Source organism: Vigna unguiculata, chromosome 7 (genome assembly GCF_037176805.1).
Source record: "Vigna unguiculata cultivar grain cowpea cultivar isolate G323 ecotype 2 chromosome 7, ASM3717680v1, whole genome shotgun sequence".
Taxonomy (NCBI): domain Eukaryota; kingdom Viridiplantae; phylum Streptophyta; class Magnoliopsida; order Fabales; family Fabaceae; genus Vigna; species Vigna unguiculata.
Window position 1 is genome coordinate 12,589,480 of NC_140798.1, and position 17,162 is coordinate 12,606,641.

At 29.5% G+C, this 17,162-nt stretch overlaps 1 protein-coding gene and 1 pseudogene across 1 annotated transcript; both read right to left on the reverse strand.

Moving 5' to 3' along the window:
* Positions 1-2,044: 2,044 nt before the first annotated feature.
* On the reverse strand, positions 2,045-2,617 carry LOC146884627 (uncharacterized; annotated as a pseudogene).
* Positions 2,618-3,826: 1,209 nt separating this feature from the next.
* LOC114192664 (uncharacterized) lies at positions 3,827-5,328 on the reverse strand. The gene is made up of 4 exons (XM_028082439.2): positions 5,229-5,328; positions 5,040-5,106; positions 4,734-4,839; positions 3,827-4,514 (listed from the first exon to the last, which is right to left on the reverse strand). The coding sequence occupies exons 2-4, from the start codon at positions 5,073-5,075 to the stop codon at positions 4,348-4,350; spliced, it is 309 nt and encodes a 102-aa protein (XP_027938240.2). The 5' UTR covers positions 5,076-5,106; positions 5,229-5,328; the 3' UTR covers positions 3,827-4,347.
* Between the last annotated feature and the right edge of the window lie 11,834 nt (positions 5,329-17,162).

Below are 17,162 nucleotides of genomic sequence, written 5' to 3' on the forward strand. Positions count from 1 at the left end.
TTTTGGGTTGAGAGTGGTGTCAGTGTCTTATGTGGTTAGGCTCAGATCTCATTGGTGTTGTTCTCCCCAGTGAAACCCCCTCTATAAAACCTGACAAGTGGTATCAGAGCCGATGGTTAATACCGGCTCAGACGAGTGCAGTATGGTCCTAGTATCGAAAGTCTTCCTGACAGTGTGGGTTAGGTAAAGCGTGTCCCGTTAAGAAAAACGACAGTACAGAAAAGGGCAGAAAATGAGTACTCATGGTTGGGCAGCTTCCGCTGGAGGGGGAGTGTACCAATGTGGTTGAAGGGACTCACCCTTGAGGGGGAGATTGTTAGGAATACAAGTGTGAGTCTAAGTCCCACATTGACCAAAATTGAGAAAGTAGAGCACCATATAAGGATCAAGGCCCATAAACCCATTGCCTTAAGGTTTTGGGTTGAGAGTGGTGTCAGTGTCTTATATGGTTAGGCTCAGATCTCATTGGTGTTGTTCTCCCCAGTGAAACCCCCTCTGTAAAACCTGACAACAAGGACATCTAAACTTCACCTCATCATCACTTCTACCCTCATAACATTGCATAAATTGTATAAATTTTCCTACTTTGTTCTCATACTCATCACTGATGCATGGTAAATTAATCTAATCTCGATCCATACGTATATATACTGAAATTACGTGAACAATTTCAGTAATCTTTGAATCAATGCTCACGTCACTTGTGTAATAAAGGTGTTACCCTATCCCATTAAAGAAGATTCACTTTCTTTATTTTATTGGTACATATTAGTTTTAAAATACATATCTTAAATTTCACGAAATTTTGTCAGCATTTCACATTGGTCTTTAGGAAAAATGAAATGAAAGTGATTATCAACCACAATCAAATATGTACCCGAAGATCAACCCAAAACATAGATGACAAATATTCATGAATTTTAAGATATGTATTTTAATATATATATATATATATATATATATATATATATATATATATATATATATATATATATATATATATATGCACTAATAAACTACTAAAAAGTGATTAATCTTCTTAAACGGTCAAATCGGAAAATTCAAGATTCAATACATTTGAATAATTAGTATTCCCCTTATATTAATTTTTAAAAAAAATGTAGCTTCTTTAAAATGAAAACTCGGGGATAATACATAATTTTTGTATTGAATCTCAAACGGAAAACTAAGGCTAACTCACACTATAAGAAAATCAAACAACATATTTAAACAAATAATTAACCACATATATAAAATATAAAACTAATTCATAACAAACTACAAAATCATAGGAAAATAGTAGAATTAGGAACCTAGGAGCGTGAAAAGCGAATGACAATGGAAGGTGATGCAATGCAACGCTACCCACATTTTCGAGAGTAAAAGACAATAAAAATCACAAGGTAAAAAATAATAGAAAAAAGCAAAAACAACCAAAAACCTCAACAAAATATATTACCTATTGAATTGTAGTGTTGTTACAATGCTCTTAAATTCAGACTCATTGCTATAAAATTCAAACCCAATACTCTTAAATTTAGACCTAATGCTCTTACAAAACTACTCAAAACACCCTACACCATTTCAGTGAGAGAGAAAAGAGAAATAGAGGTGCAGGTTGCAGTGAGAGAGAAGAGAGAAATGGAGGTCCAGGTTGCGGCGAGAGAGAAGAGAGAATAGTGCGGGTAAGAAGAAGAGAGAAAGGGGTTCGTGATTTGAACCCTAATTAAACTTTATGGCCTCGGTTCAATTTATAACCGATGCACAAAAGATTTTTGGCATCGGTCTTGTTACCACCCGAGGCCAAACATGAAACGGCCAATGGCATTTTTGAAATATTAGCCAAGTTTTTGGCTTCGGGTCTTTATAACCGAGGCATATAAGCGCTTTTGGCACCGGTTTGTAGTGAACCGAAGCATAAAACCATTTTTTGCTTCGGGTGCATGTGAACCGAGGCATAAAAGTTGGATGGAATTGCAAAAATATCACTACGCCATTATATGCTTTGCTTCTCTTCTTGGATAACCGAGGCATATAAGACGAGTTAAAAACATAAATCTGCACTGGTGTGTTTTTCCTCAATACGAATACACACAAGCTAATTATCAAAAGAAAAATTTTCAGGCTTATGCTTTAAACTCCGAGCACAAATAATCAGGCCAATAAGGAGACAACTTTGAGATCAAAAGAGCCACAAACATGATGTCAGGTAAAATAATATTTTGTTTTAATTTCATGTCATAAAAAATGTTTTCAAGCTCATGAATTGGATTAGAAATAGGTTTATTATCAACCACTAGAAATTCAATTTTTTTTCGTAAGAATATCTAAATATACCTTTTTCTACGAATCCATATTTCAGTTCAAGTGTTTCCCATAACTCAATAACAATTTTGGTATGACAAAATATCTTATAAATGTTATCTAACAAAGCACTTAAAGCATGTCCATAACATAAAATATCTTTATCAGAAACATCATGTTTAGTAGTAGACGATGTTGAAGCATCACTCAATATAATAGAAGAATTAACAACTTTAAAAATCACGAAAAATAACCTTATTTCAGTGAGCCAATATTTCATTTGTTGTTGCCAACAGAAAAAATCTCTACCCATAAAACTTTAAAGCTTCCTTGAGATGACTTAATTATCTATAACATATATCTTATATAATTTTATGTATGAATTCTTCAATAAAATGAATAAAAAAATATTTAATAGACATTTTTCTCTCTCTAAAAATATAATCAAATAATCAAATTATATATATATATATATATATATATATATATATATATATATATATAAAAGAAGATTGATCAATGCAAATTACAAGATAAAATTACACATAAAATTAATAATCATAAAATCACACTAATTTGCTTCTTTATTTATTAAATTATATAAAATCACTTTAAATTGTTGTGACTCTACGAGAAAAAGGACAATAGTTGTACTACTAGTACTTTATTGTCATTGTGACCCCGTCCATGAGAGAAGAAAAGAGATTATGTTAATAAAACAACGATAGTTGTAATCATCATCATATTATTTAATTTTTAATGACACAGTCAAATAAAAATCATTGTTGTAAGTTATTTTTTAAACTTAACAAATTTTATTTTACTAGTAATGTAGAATTTAAGGATTGAAATAGAAATTACTATAATTAATATATTTTTCTTTTGAATCAAGTATTTGCATATTATATATATATATATATATATATATATATATATATATATATATTTAAAATTTGGTATTATTTAATATCATTTAAATTGTTTTAGAAGATCTTTGATGTTTTTTATATAAACCTTTCTTTTCAATTTTAAAATTTATAATAATTCTTTCTTCTTTTTTATGAATGTTCTTGTTTGAACTTAGAGTACATGTTGTCCACTATTTATTTGGTGGATATTTTGTAAGGATTTTTTTAAGAGATATGATAAAGAAATTCAACATTAATATGATAAAGAAAATATGATGATATTATTTTCAACTTAAGACTAAATGTTTATTATTAATATGTTTTTGCTACATATTATAGGGATCTCTCCTTCCTACTCAATTGTAAAATTTTAACTTATACTTAAATTGAATCTCTCATAAATTATCATTCATTTTCTTTCTTGAGTAACACATTAATTGTTTTTCCAGTACTAAATAACACATTAATATGTCATTTTCGATTAAAAAAATGTTTAAAACTATTTATGCTTACCTATATTTATTTCTTGGGAAGATATTTTCAAACAATTTTATTTATTTAAACATTTTTTTAATTTTACATATAACACATAAAAGCAAAGTAACCATCTCAGATCACATGAAACACATAAAAGCAATAATTTCTTAATAAAAATTTATACAATGTAGGTAACCAACATTTGTTATAAAAGTTCTTATCTATACCTAAATTTTACACCACATATTGCATAAAACTTACAAATAATTTCGATACAAACAAAAAGACACCGTTGTTTTCAAACAGCAAGGCCAAATCAGATTTTCTCAGTCAGATGTTTTCTGTTTCTTCCTCCATTCATATATATATATATATATATATATATATATATATATATATATATATATATATATATATATATATAGATATATGTATATATAGATATATATATATATATATATATATATATATATATATATATATATATATACATATATATGTATATGCATATACATATATATGTATATCTATATATATCTATATATCTATATATATATCTATATATATATATATATATATATATATATATATATATATATTCAATTACTGGTGTTTTTACTCAAAGATCCACGAGTGGCCACTTTATTTCATTCGACAACTAACGTTGTTCCGTTTGAACCCTAAACTTGTCTTTTTGAAAATCTTTTGATGCTGAAACCATGTCGAGTAGTTTTTGCCTCTTCTGTGTCTTTGAACCTCCTTCGTTTTGGCTCCTCGAATAGGCATCAAAGAACTCCTTGTTTTCCTTCTGTAACTCTTTCCACACTGCAAATAAAGCAAGAGGATAAAAATTTTGTTTTGTCCTCATAAAATTTACTGCAAATAAAGCAGATTTATGGTGCGCACGTAACATGTTACTGTTGATTTGGACTTATTATAACAAAAGACCATGAATGAGTTAGTACAAGTGTACTAGAGTTTTTATTAAATAATTTTCATCTAGAAAAAACAAGCATGTTACTGTCAGATCATTAAATGATTCACCTGTAGAGGTAATAATCGGTTTGATATTTGCATGTTTGAAAAGAGCTTCCTTGCATTCTTCTAGATTCATGTTGAATAGAATACACTCTTCTATCAGACGGTGCACCTATTGTATATAATCACATCAAATTTTATATATAATTAGATTATGATTATTCAGAATGAGGAGAGAAAAGAGTATCAAGTACAAAATATATATGTTTTCCAAAAACTATATACTTAGAAACGCATATCATGAAATTATGATCCACTTTATGAGTGAATTGAATGAAGTTTTAAAATTCTTACAAGCTAATTAACACGTACCTGGTGGATATAAGCTGCTGCTGGTGAATCTTCCATGAATGTTGTATATATTGTGCAAGAGAAAGATCTGAAAGATGGTGTGAGATGAGTTAGTATATGTAATTAAGCTGAATATGGTTCACATGTGAGATAGAGTTTGAATTGATTGGAAAAAGAAGGAGCAGAGAAAAAGTTGAGAAAATAAGATACCAGAAAAGATGATGATCAAGAAATAGAGTTGTGCTTATACAGGAATGAAAAGCCACATGCAGATGATGAAATTGTTGGGTTTATATGGAAAGCCTTCAATGTGAAAATATTGATAGTTCTGTATATTCTTGTTTTACCATTAAGAGTGAAAACAGAAAGGGTTGTGATGAAAAGATATTTTGGGAATGAAAAAGGGTACTATTACACTAGAATTTTTTTTTATTAAATATGTTTTTGTCTCTCAGTAAAATTTGGAATTAGTCCTTTTTCAAAATTTTGACACAATTTAGTCTCTTAACTTTAGAACTGCATGAATTTAGTCATTTCAAGTCAATTTTATTTAACGTTTCAAACACATCTCATGATAGTATTTGAGATATTTACACCATTTGACACATTTTTGCTTTAATATTAGCTAAGAAATTATCATGAAACGCATTTGAAATGTCAAATAAACTTAACAAAATTTGATTAAAAGAACTAAATTCACGTAATTTTGAAGTTGAGGGGCTAAATTGGATCAAAGTTTCGAAAATGGACTAATTCCAATTTTCACTGAAAGTTAAGGGACCAAAAACATATTTAACCCAATTTTCTTTACATCTATTTAACGCTATTCTTCAATATTTTTCACTCTTTTCTTTTTCTTTATAGATATATAAATTTACTTTGTTCAAAAAAAAATTCTTTCATAATCACAAGAGAAGAAAGTTAAATTTGCAAAATTAATTTATAAATTTTAAGTTTTGTTTTTATTTTTAAATTGACTATATGTTTGAGATGTGACATCAAGTAAAGATAAGATTAAAGTATATAAATGGATGTAAATAACTTATTTTGTAATATAGTATCAAATTATTATAATGAAATTTATTCTTTCCTGAATCTATTGTTCCCTTTCTACTAAGTTGTTATCATACCACCCACAAATTTGGTAGAGTTTTCATCATATTACAAGTCTTTGTAATCCATATAAGAAAACTATGTAATATGATAATTATGTAATTTCATTCACATAATACGGTTTTGCAACATATTTAATATTATTTCTTTTGGAAAATATTCATGAACATAAAAGAAATTATTAACACTTAATATACACTTGGAGAGAATAAAAATAATAGATTTATTGATTATACATGTAATAACAAGATGTGATAACAAAAGAGAGATAAAAAGAAAAATTAAGTGTTTAATAAGTGTATAAATAAAATCAAAGTGTATGTGTATGATTCCTCATTTCTATTTTGTGCAATATTGCTTTTACAGTAAATTAATCCGGAGTGGGGTCAACTTCCCTTTGTTAGGATTATATCTCAATTATTGCTTGCTTACAAATGTAATTGATTCTTTGTTCGGTTGGATTGAAGTGATCCAAACCAAATAGTGCACATGTCAATCCAAAGAGTAATAAGTGCAATAACCCAAAGAGTAATAAGTGCAATAGGTTTTCATTTTATATAAAAAAAAATTTAAATATCTTTTTGTCCTTATTTTCGTAGTGTTTGTTGCGGATGGTTCTCATTTTGATAGAATGTTTAAAATGGTTTTCATTTTTACTGAATGTTTAAAATGGTCCTCCTTTTCGCAATTCGTGTTTTATTTAGTCCTTTTCTGTGACGTCGTTTAAATCACTAACGGAGCATTGTACATGTGGCACGGTTTGTACTAGGGTGTGTTACGTGTAAACTGTGCCACCTGTACAATGCTCCGTTAATGATTTCAACGGCGTCACAGAAAATGACCAAATAAAACATGAATTGCGAAAATGAGGACTATTTTAAACATTCTGTCAAAATGAGGACCATCCGCAACGAACACTACAAAAATGAGGACCAAAAAGGTATTTAAGCCAAAAAAAATATAATAAAATATAAAGTAACATTAAAAATGAAACCACCATTAGATATTGGTCTTCTTAATGTCCTTAATAGGAAACTTGATTAATTTGATTTAATACAATATGTTAAATGTTACTACAATGTATTTATATATTTATATCTATTATGAGGTAGAGATGGCAAATAAATCCGCTCCCGTAGGTACTGCTCGGACCCGTCTCCGTTTTGCCAGGCAATCCCCGCATTGATTGGGTATGGGTATGGGGAATCCCCGACTTTTTCAATTGGATATGGGGATGGGTATGGGAATGTACATATAATACATGTCCCCGCCATATCTCCGTCCTATTTAAATTATTACAATATTCACAATTAATTAAGTAACCATAGAAAGTATATATATATATATATATATATATATATATATACTTTCTATTTTTTATTTCTTCTCATTATTTGGTTTGTCATAAAACTCATTTGCATCTCTAATATATTTTTCATTTTATCATAACTTTTATGTAATTATGTTAAAAGAAATTATGTCTTACATTTGAATATTTGTATTAATTTTTTTTATTTATTGTATATTTTTCTTTCACATCAGAATATTTAATACTCTCAATTTAAGTATTTAATAGCATAAACATTTCATTTAATAGGTAATATAAAAAAAACATTTTTACTTATTATTAATAATTTTTGTTTCATTTTAATAACTCTTTTGTTTCGCTAAAAATTTTTCGTTATTTCTCAACCATTGAATATATATGTTGATATTTGAAATTTTTTCTTAGATCTCTAAGGTTTTTTTCATTTTATCATACACTTAATTATACATTTGTTTTCCTTTGTGAGATTTATTTTTATAGTCTTTAAAATTGTTTCTAAGACACACATTTTTTAATTTTTTAATATTTTTATTTGTTTTTTATTTTCATCATGTAGAATACTATTTCGATATATTTTATCTAATTATTGTTTATTTTCTAACTCATTATCAATCATATTGTAATCTTTTCACTATAATTGTATAAATAACTTTTATTTACTACAATACAAAAATTTAATGTAATTTTTGTGAATATTTTTTTTATCACCATTCAACATATATTGGAGTTCAAAAGATACAAGATCTAAGTCAAAATTTTATTATTATGTTTATTATTTGTTCCTTGCGTTATTTTGATCAAGTGATGTATTATAACTTTTATTAGTGTATAAAAAAGATTCATTAGAATTTAAAAAATTGAAGTAAAAAAACATTTAAAATATATTTTAATTTGAATATTTGTTTTTCTTTTATACTTTTTTTAAAAATATTTTTAAATTTTATCAACTAGGTTTCATTAATGTTTACAAATTTAATAAATGTTTTGGTTCTCATGAAATTTTATTTGGTATTCTAATTTAAAATGTAAACAATTATAATTTATTTAAAAGTATTTGATATCGAAGAAAGAACTATCCTCCTAATATTGAATATTTGATAATATTATGTTTCCTTTACCGTAATTTTTATTATTTTATAAAAATTAATTAAAATTAATACTGAAATAGTAAAACGGGTACGGGTATTGGTACAAGATTATATCTGTTACCCGGTGGGGATGGAGACGAGACAACAGTTCGATACCCGTTGGGTTTGGGAATGGGGATATGGATGAATTTTTTCTACGGGGATGGGTATGGGATAACGAAACTCGTCCCCGCTAGGGATGTCAACGGGGCGGGTAAGGTACGGGTAGTAGCTCCCCCGTACCCTACCCACTAGATAAATATTTGTCACGTACCCGTACCCATAGGGTATCTGTTATGCGGGTATCCATCTATTTTTTTTCATATCCGCGGGTATCCACGGGTACCCGCGGTTATTTATAAAATTATTTAAAAAAATAAATATTTAATCATAAATTTAAATAGATAAAACAAAATACATCATTGTCATAAGTTTTAAATAAAATTCAAATAAACTCAAGTTCATACAAGTCTAAATAATTATAAAAGTAAATATAAAATGACGTTCAACATAATGGAAATTCTTTAATTAATGATATGATCAACCAACACACTTTCTTCGATTGATTCTTGAAAAATAAACAAAATAAACAAATAATAAACCTCAACTGCCACATGCCAAGTATTCTTATTTTGATTCCATCATTTGACAACAAACATACCATAAACGCAACTGTCTATATATTGTTTGATGTATATGCTCAATTTCAAAGAAAGGAAAAAGAAGAATGTTAATGGGTGTACTTGAAAGAAGACAACGTACCAATACTTGAATACTTGAAGCTGGAAGAATGAAGACAGAAGACAAGACAACATGTGCAGAGTCAGAATGTTTTTTACTAATATATATATATATATATATATATATATATATATATGAGGGTATTTTTATGAATTAAAGTTTAGCGGGTATAGGTATCCACGGGTACGGATACTATGATACTCGTACCCGCCCCGTTAACATGCGAGTATCAAAAATACTCGTACCCGCGGGTAGCGGGTATTCATTTTTAATATCCGTTTCCTACCCGTTGCGGGTTTTATCTGCGGATACCCACGGGTACATATTTTTTTTACATTCTTAGTCCTCGTCCCGCCCCCTTGCCATCCCTATTCCGAGGAATTAATGTAAGATGAAAAATAAAAACATAAAAATTCGATAAAATTTTAAAACGTTAGTAGAATATCATGAAGCTAGTTTGGACCAACTTTTTAATACATACTTTTAGAAAATAATAATAATAATAATAATAAACAATAGTTCCATCCGTAAAAGTTGAAATTAGTTTCTTTTTTTAAACTTTAATCCAATTTAGTCCTCTAACTTGAAAAGTGTGTAAATTTATTCCTTTTAACCAAATTTTGTAAAGTTTATTTAAGATTTCAAATGTATTTCATGATAATGTCTAAATTATTTACACGTTTTGACACACTTTCGTTTCAAGGTTATCTAAGATAATCGCATTTGAAACGTCAAATAAACTCAACAAAATTTGATTAAAAATACTAAATTCACGCATTTGTAAAATTGGAGGACTTTGAACCAAAGTGTTTCAAAAAGAGACTAATCTCAATTTTCACTTACACTTAAGAGATCAAAATCATATTTAACCCTATTTTTTATAGTTAAAATTATAATAAAAATAATATAAATAAAAATATTTTTTTTATTATAAATAATTATTTTAATTTAAAAAATATTAAATGAAAAAACAGTTAAATTTACTAAAATGTTAAATGTAAAAATATATCACTTAATAAATATTTTGTTAATGTTATAGATAAATTAAAACTGTAAGAAATTGATATATAAAAACCTTGTTTTAAGTAGAAGATAAAGAAGAAAAGAGACAGAGCCATATGAGAGTATTGTCCTGGAATTGCCGCATGGGTCCAATTCATAAGCAGAAATGGTATTGACGTGCTTCTAAATGAGGAAGCTTTTGTGTGGTAAGAAGTGCTTATACATTAAAGTTCTCGTGACAACTGACCCTACTCTTCTATTTCTAGTTGGCACATAATAAAATTTTCGCAAAATAATAATAACAAGCACCAACTGACATAATTTTCGATTATAATTAATAAAATATAGCTTTTGGTTTCCTATCTTTTGAATTACTGATTTTTTAATCCTACTATCTAAGACATTCACAAATAAATATGAATATTATGTGAATTTAATTAATTTTTATGTTTTCAAATTTAGAATAAAAATCACGATTTGAAAAAAAAAAAACTAACATGTATTTTAATCAAAGATATGTTTAATGTAACATTAAAATATACTTTTTTTTTAATCCCTACATACTTTATTTTTTAAGTTTTAGTCATAGAAATTAGTCTAGATTAAAATAGTATTGTAGGAACTAAAAAAATAAAAAAATTATATCTGCAAGGGCAGAACGAGATTTTTTTTGGTGAAGATCCAAATGAGAAATTTTTATAATTTTTAGAGATCAATTTTTTTTTTTTAATTAAAACTCATATATAGTTACATGTTATATATATATATATATATATATATATATATATATATATATATATATATATATATATATTCTCAAAAAACATAAAATTGAATATTTAATAAATTATTTACTTACTGATTGTTTTGAAAAAAAAAATCTTACAAGAATAAGAAAAAAATCAAAGCAATTTTTTTTCACAAACTAAAATTAATTTGTGTTTGTAAGTGGCTTTGAATAATTTTTACACATTTTACTTTTAACTTATACAACTCATTTTAATTTAAAATAAATTTCTTTCACGTCTCTTTTTTATTTTTCTTCCTTGTGAAACTTAATAATACATAGTCGTTTAATAATATTAATAAGAATTTAGAATAAGTTAAAGACGGGTAGTTAATTTTTCTCATAACCAGTTATTTTATTTCCATGGTTGGCTTGTTTTAAGCCAAACCTTTACCGACAAATATTCAAGTCTAACATAATTGCAAGATCCGTGATTAGGGTTCTTTTAAGGGTTTAACTTTTTTCCATAAAATGGTTAATTTTACACCAAAATTAGGAGAATGGACATGTTTTAAAAATTTTACTATGAATAAATATCATTGCAACGAGTCTTTTCAAACTAGTTAAAAAATATATATATTTATGTCGAACCAACTACCGTCGACATAAAAACTTGTTGCGGTGGTTACAGCAGTGGTGGACCTTTTAAGGAAGAACAATGGTTTCCAAATTATTTTAAAATTTATTAAATTTATATATTAGATATTTTTAAAGTTTTTTTTTAATTTTTAAATTATATAATATATATTAGAAATTGATGAAAATTAAATTAATTATTTTTTTTTATAAATATTGTTAATAAATAATAAAATATGTTTTAGGATGTGTTTTTATTTTAATTTTTATTGTTTATTTTAATTTTTTAGATATTGTACTTATTTTTCACTCTCATATATTTTCTATTTTCTTTTTATTTTTGAAGAAACAAAGAAAGTTAGACACAAACTCACTATCTTTGTTTTCATTTTTTGTATGTTCACTCTTCTATTCTTGAAGAAAAAAAATGAAACTCTCTCTTGTCTCACTTAATAATAAAATATTAGTTTAATAGTTACTATTATTTTTTAATCATAAGTCTTTGTATATTCAATTTTTATGAATATAGAAGAAAAAAATAGTGTAATATATATTTTTTCATAATCAGATTTTAATTGTAACTTGATTATCATAGAGTTTTTTTTAGTTATTACGTCTTTGAACTTTCGATTAGATTATGATGAATTAATTTTTAATTAAACTTAAAAAAATATGTATATTGACAAAGAATTAAAGAATAGATTTATTTTTTTAAATGATTAAAGGGAAGCTACCCATGAAGATCAAAACAAGACAATTCAACTTCTTTATATATTTTGAAGCATGATACTAATAATCTAATTGTTCAATTAGAGAAGCCCTTTAAAAAAGGTTCAAAGAATTATAGGTGATGAGTTTGAAATATCCTCAAATATGGTATTATCCAAAGAGTAAAAGAAATAAAATTAAAAGAGTTTATTTGAAATGGGGTCCATGTCAAATACAACTTCAAAACTATAAATTTTTAGTGTATGATTTTGGCTCCCCCAAAATTTTGGGTTCTAGAACAACCATCATAGAGATTCCGTATGCCTTTTCTTCATTCCATCATCACATCATATTCAGATCCACTCTCATTTGATTCCCAAATTCTCCATGAAACCTTAATTCCATCATTGCTCGTTACCTTCAAACCCTTAACAATGGTGCACGATCTCAAACTTTCCATCAACTCCTTCCTGTCGCTGGTATTCACTTCTTACTCTGCTTGCTCCACCTCTTCGTTCACTCTGTGAGGTTTGAGTTCTCACCGTCCCTTTCTTCTCCTCCAATACCACTCTCATCACGTACTTCTTCGCCAAGGAGGTTTGGGACTTTGGGGTCGGAATAACAAACATAGTAAACACATTATTACACCTGCATTGATCTTAATAGGCTTGAAGAAACCCCTAAATGATAGGAAAACACCCACTTACCCAATGAGAGAGCTGCAAGAGTGAGAGTGACGACCACCGGAACAAGATGTTAGAATCGCATAGCGGAATGTTCACGTGTGGACAAAACCAAGAGGGGTGAACTGGTTTGATTAATAAAAATTAATACTTTAAATTTTTTTCCAAAATTTAACATTTCAATTAAAAATTGTTTCCTTTAGTGTAAATATAGAGAATAAAGTAGAGTAAGGAAAAAGAAGATTGACATAGTGTATTTATATTGGTTCATATCAAAAGTTTGTACGTCTAGTTGTTAATCTCTCAAAAGCGAGATTAACTTATTAAAATAAACCACAAACACAATGGTAGATAAGAAATTTTAGGGTTTAAAAAACATCTCTCTTGAAGACAGAAGAGATAATAACACTTCCTTTGAATCACACAAATGAATAACAACTTTCCTAGCAGCAACAACAACACTCAATACCAAGAACTTACTTGGCAAAAGTTATCACTCTACTCACACTAGGTTTTTCAAAACCCTTTTTCAAACATGAAAAGTTTCTTTGCAAGCTTAGCACTAAACTTCTGATTCACAAAAAGGTTATTTTTCAGAAAGGTAAAATATAGAATTTCGAAAATTAGATTAAGAATTTGAAAAATCAAGTTTACAATTGCCAATGATAATTGATTATCACTTAGGATTATCAATTATTCCATAAGCTTTTTCTAGATCACTTTTTCTCAATGACAATCGATTATCATCTAAGATAATCAATTATTCCAGAACCATTTATGAAAACTTCAACTCAATTGTGATAATCAATTATCATAAGTGTTAATCGATTATCACAAAGCGTTTTGTGAAAATCAAAACTTCCCAAATTGATTTTGTCCAAGCTGCTAATTGGACTCTCTAAGCTAAGTGTAAGACCCGCTAAATTTAAATAATTAATTATTTCATTAATGTGAGTGGGAGGAGTCTTATGGCATTAAATACTAAGCTTCATGACGTGGAAAAGTGCTAGCTCATATGGTTGAGAGTACTTTGATTGTGTGTGAAGACTTGGGTTCGAGTCCTAAGTATGCCATTTTGTGTTATTATTCATTATTATTTTAAATATATGGTGATCGTGTTGTGAAATAGTATGTTTATTGGATGATGATTGTTAACATGAAACATGAATTGGCATAATGGTTTGATATTGATTTGGCAATTGCATGGTTGTGTGTTCGAGTCTTGGAGAGCTCAAATTAAACTTTATATATATATTATGGTAGATTTGGGTGGAATGGGAAGGGTTAGAGGAAACCCTAGCTAACCTAGAAGCCAAGGGAGGCTGAAAAACAATGGAGGGGTCATGAATGGACACTAATAATTAATTAAAGGAGAAATCCGTTTTTTTATTTTCCAGAAACCGCCAGGCGGCACATGACCTGCCGCCAGGTGGCACCTAGTTTTCACAGTTTTGGTCATTTTTGATATTTTGGGGTATCTGTTATGTGACCGTGATGTTTGTATGCTCGAATGTGAATTTTTCATGTTTTGATAGTCTATGCATATGCTAATTATGTTGGAAGGCATGACTTTTGATTTGAAATTGAGGGATTGGGGTTTATGATGAAAACAACGAGAAATAACGCATATTATGTCAATGGTTGATGGGTTGGTTTTACAGAGTTGAGATCAATATGTAGGATGTATGAATGCGGGATGATGTTGTGATATAAAATTATGTTCGTATGAAAAGGGGGAGCTAGGATGAAGGTTTTGGTGTGTTTCGGTGCAGGAGAAATCTGGAAATTTCCAGATATGTATGCACCGCCTGGCGATGCATGAATTGCCGTCAGGCGGTCTGACGGTGCAGTGGGTGTTATGCAGGTCTGTTTGGGTTTCTGGCCATTGGGTGTTTAACAGGCAAGTTGTGCGTGTATAATATAAAGAAAATGTAATAGATAAGAAGACTTAGACTTAAACGAGACTAAGGGGGGGGGGGAATTGAAATAAACGAAAGTGTGAAGTATGATATAGTTAGTATTGATTTCTTTTAATGTTTGGGTGTATGTGGTGAGTCTGATCCAGGAAATATGTAAATTTGATAGTAAGAGTGAGGTGGAGGTATATGAAATGGCATGGTTGGTGTAAACTTTCCTTTGACATATTTTGTGATTGTGAATTGTTGTTGTGGCACGTATGCAATATGGATCAAAGTGTAGTGCCATGATTTAATAAAAAACACCAGAATGTATGATTATATGAATAGGGGTATGTGGAATGTATGAGGTATGAATTATATGGTCCTTGAATGGTATGACCAAAGGAATGTGAGCATGTGTGCATGGTGATGAGCAAATTGGTAGTGTTTTGAATGGATGTGATGTAATCTAGTTAAAGATTTATGTTTGGAAAATCATATTATGTTGTGATTCCATATGCTGAATGGTTTGGGATCCTTAAGGATCTGTTTTAGTGCCAAAAACTAGTAGCCTTGTGCTACTGGTATAGCGCCTGGCGGCGTGGGCGAGCCCCCAGGCGGACGAGAATTAAATCAGTGACAATGGTCATAGCTGAAGCAGTGCGCCTGGCGGTGGGTGATGGTGGCGCAATGCGGTGACGGTGGAACAGGGCGCCTGGCGATGGCGGTACTATGAGTGTACTGTGGGCACGTGGCACTTGACGATGTGTGATGCCCGTCAGGCGGTCTGGAGCCAAGTTTCGCCTAGCGGCGTGTGATGCGCACCAAGCAGTTTTGGTCCAGTGATGGTGCGCGAGGAAAGTTTTCTGCACCGCTTTAAGGGAGGTTCATGATGCGATGCTTTGGCTGGGGGCCCAGTTACGAGTATATCTTGTATTGGGGTAACACGTGACCACTCTAGGTTGTAGCCTGGTGGTTTAGGAAGTCCAGTGGGGTGTGCGAGTGGTGGCTCGTACGACGAGGTTCGGGTGATTGCCCTCTTCAGAGTGATTCTGATAGAGATTTGGTAGTCTGGAACAGCTACAAACTTTATGTTTGTTTCGGGGAGCTCCACTTGGTGTCACGGTGAGATGATGTGGCAATGTTATTCCCACGTGTGGACTAACAGGTGGTAGCCTGTAGTCGGAGGGGCGAGTAGACACTCGTGCAACAAAGATCGATCATTGTTCTCACTTAAAGGGTATAAAATTGATAGACGTCTGAAGGCAAATGTAGGGGGTGAAGTTGTGAAAAGAAAAGGGGGAAAATATACTAACCCGGGTTTACATTGTTAATATAGTATTTAACTATTATACTGTTGATTTTATTTTAATGAGCTCACCCTATCTGTGTGTGTGTGGCGATGATCATGTAACTTGTTACATAGGAGCAGATGTTGATGCAGGTGAACAGGCATATGCTTGAGACGGAGTGGGGATATTCTCTGGGATTTTATTACTAGTTATTATGTTACTCTATGGAATAAATTGTAAAATTTTTTGACATTTTGTTGATAATATGAACGATGAGACTCATTTACCTTATTTTGTATTGGCGCGTTGAAGTTTTAAATTTTATTTTTCCCGCGTTTTTGGGAATCGGATATAAATAAATGAGGTTGTTAATTTATTTATATTTTTATTTATTCAAATAAGTAATTTCCGGCTAGGACGTTACACTAAGTCCTACATGCAACTTATTCACTAATATATGACTATTTACAAAGGCTTAATCAACTTCACAAAATAAAGTATAAATCTTCCAATATTTGTTTGAAGTTTCTTGCTTTTATCATCATCGAAATCTTGCAACTAACTTCATCTTCTTACTTTGCCAACATAAGAAGGCAAGGAGTAAACGAGGGTGCAATGAGGAGGAAAGTTGGGAGTTTGGTGTAGAGAGGAGGAAATTGTGAGTGCAACACAAGAATGATGGGGAGAAAAAGGAAATTAAACATATTATGTTGGTTATAATGAAGAACCGATATAGTATATTTATTTTAGATTTAAAATAATATAATATCCCATTTTCTATGTCGGTTATAGATATAACTTACATAGGAAGTTTCATCATATTTATAATTTTCCCACCGCTTCACTTATTATGGTGGATGGATTACAACCATCATAAAATCCAATTTTTG

Coding starts and splice junctions, on each gene's coding strand:
- LOC114192664 (XM_028082439.2), bottom strand. CDS start 5,075: ATGGAAGATTCACCAGCAGCAGCTTATATCCACCAG. Junction 4,840..5,039: donor CAGCAGCTTATATCCACCAG/GTACGTGTTAAT, acceptor TATATACAATAG/GTGCACCGTCTGATAGAAGA. Junction 4,515..4,733: donor ACCGATTATTACCTCTACAG/GTGAATCATTTA, acceptor CTTTATTTGCAG/TGTGGAAAGAGTTACAGAAG.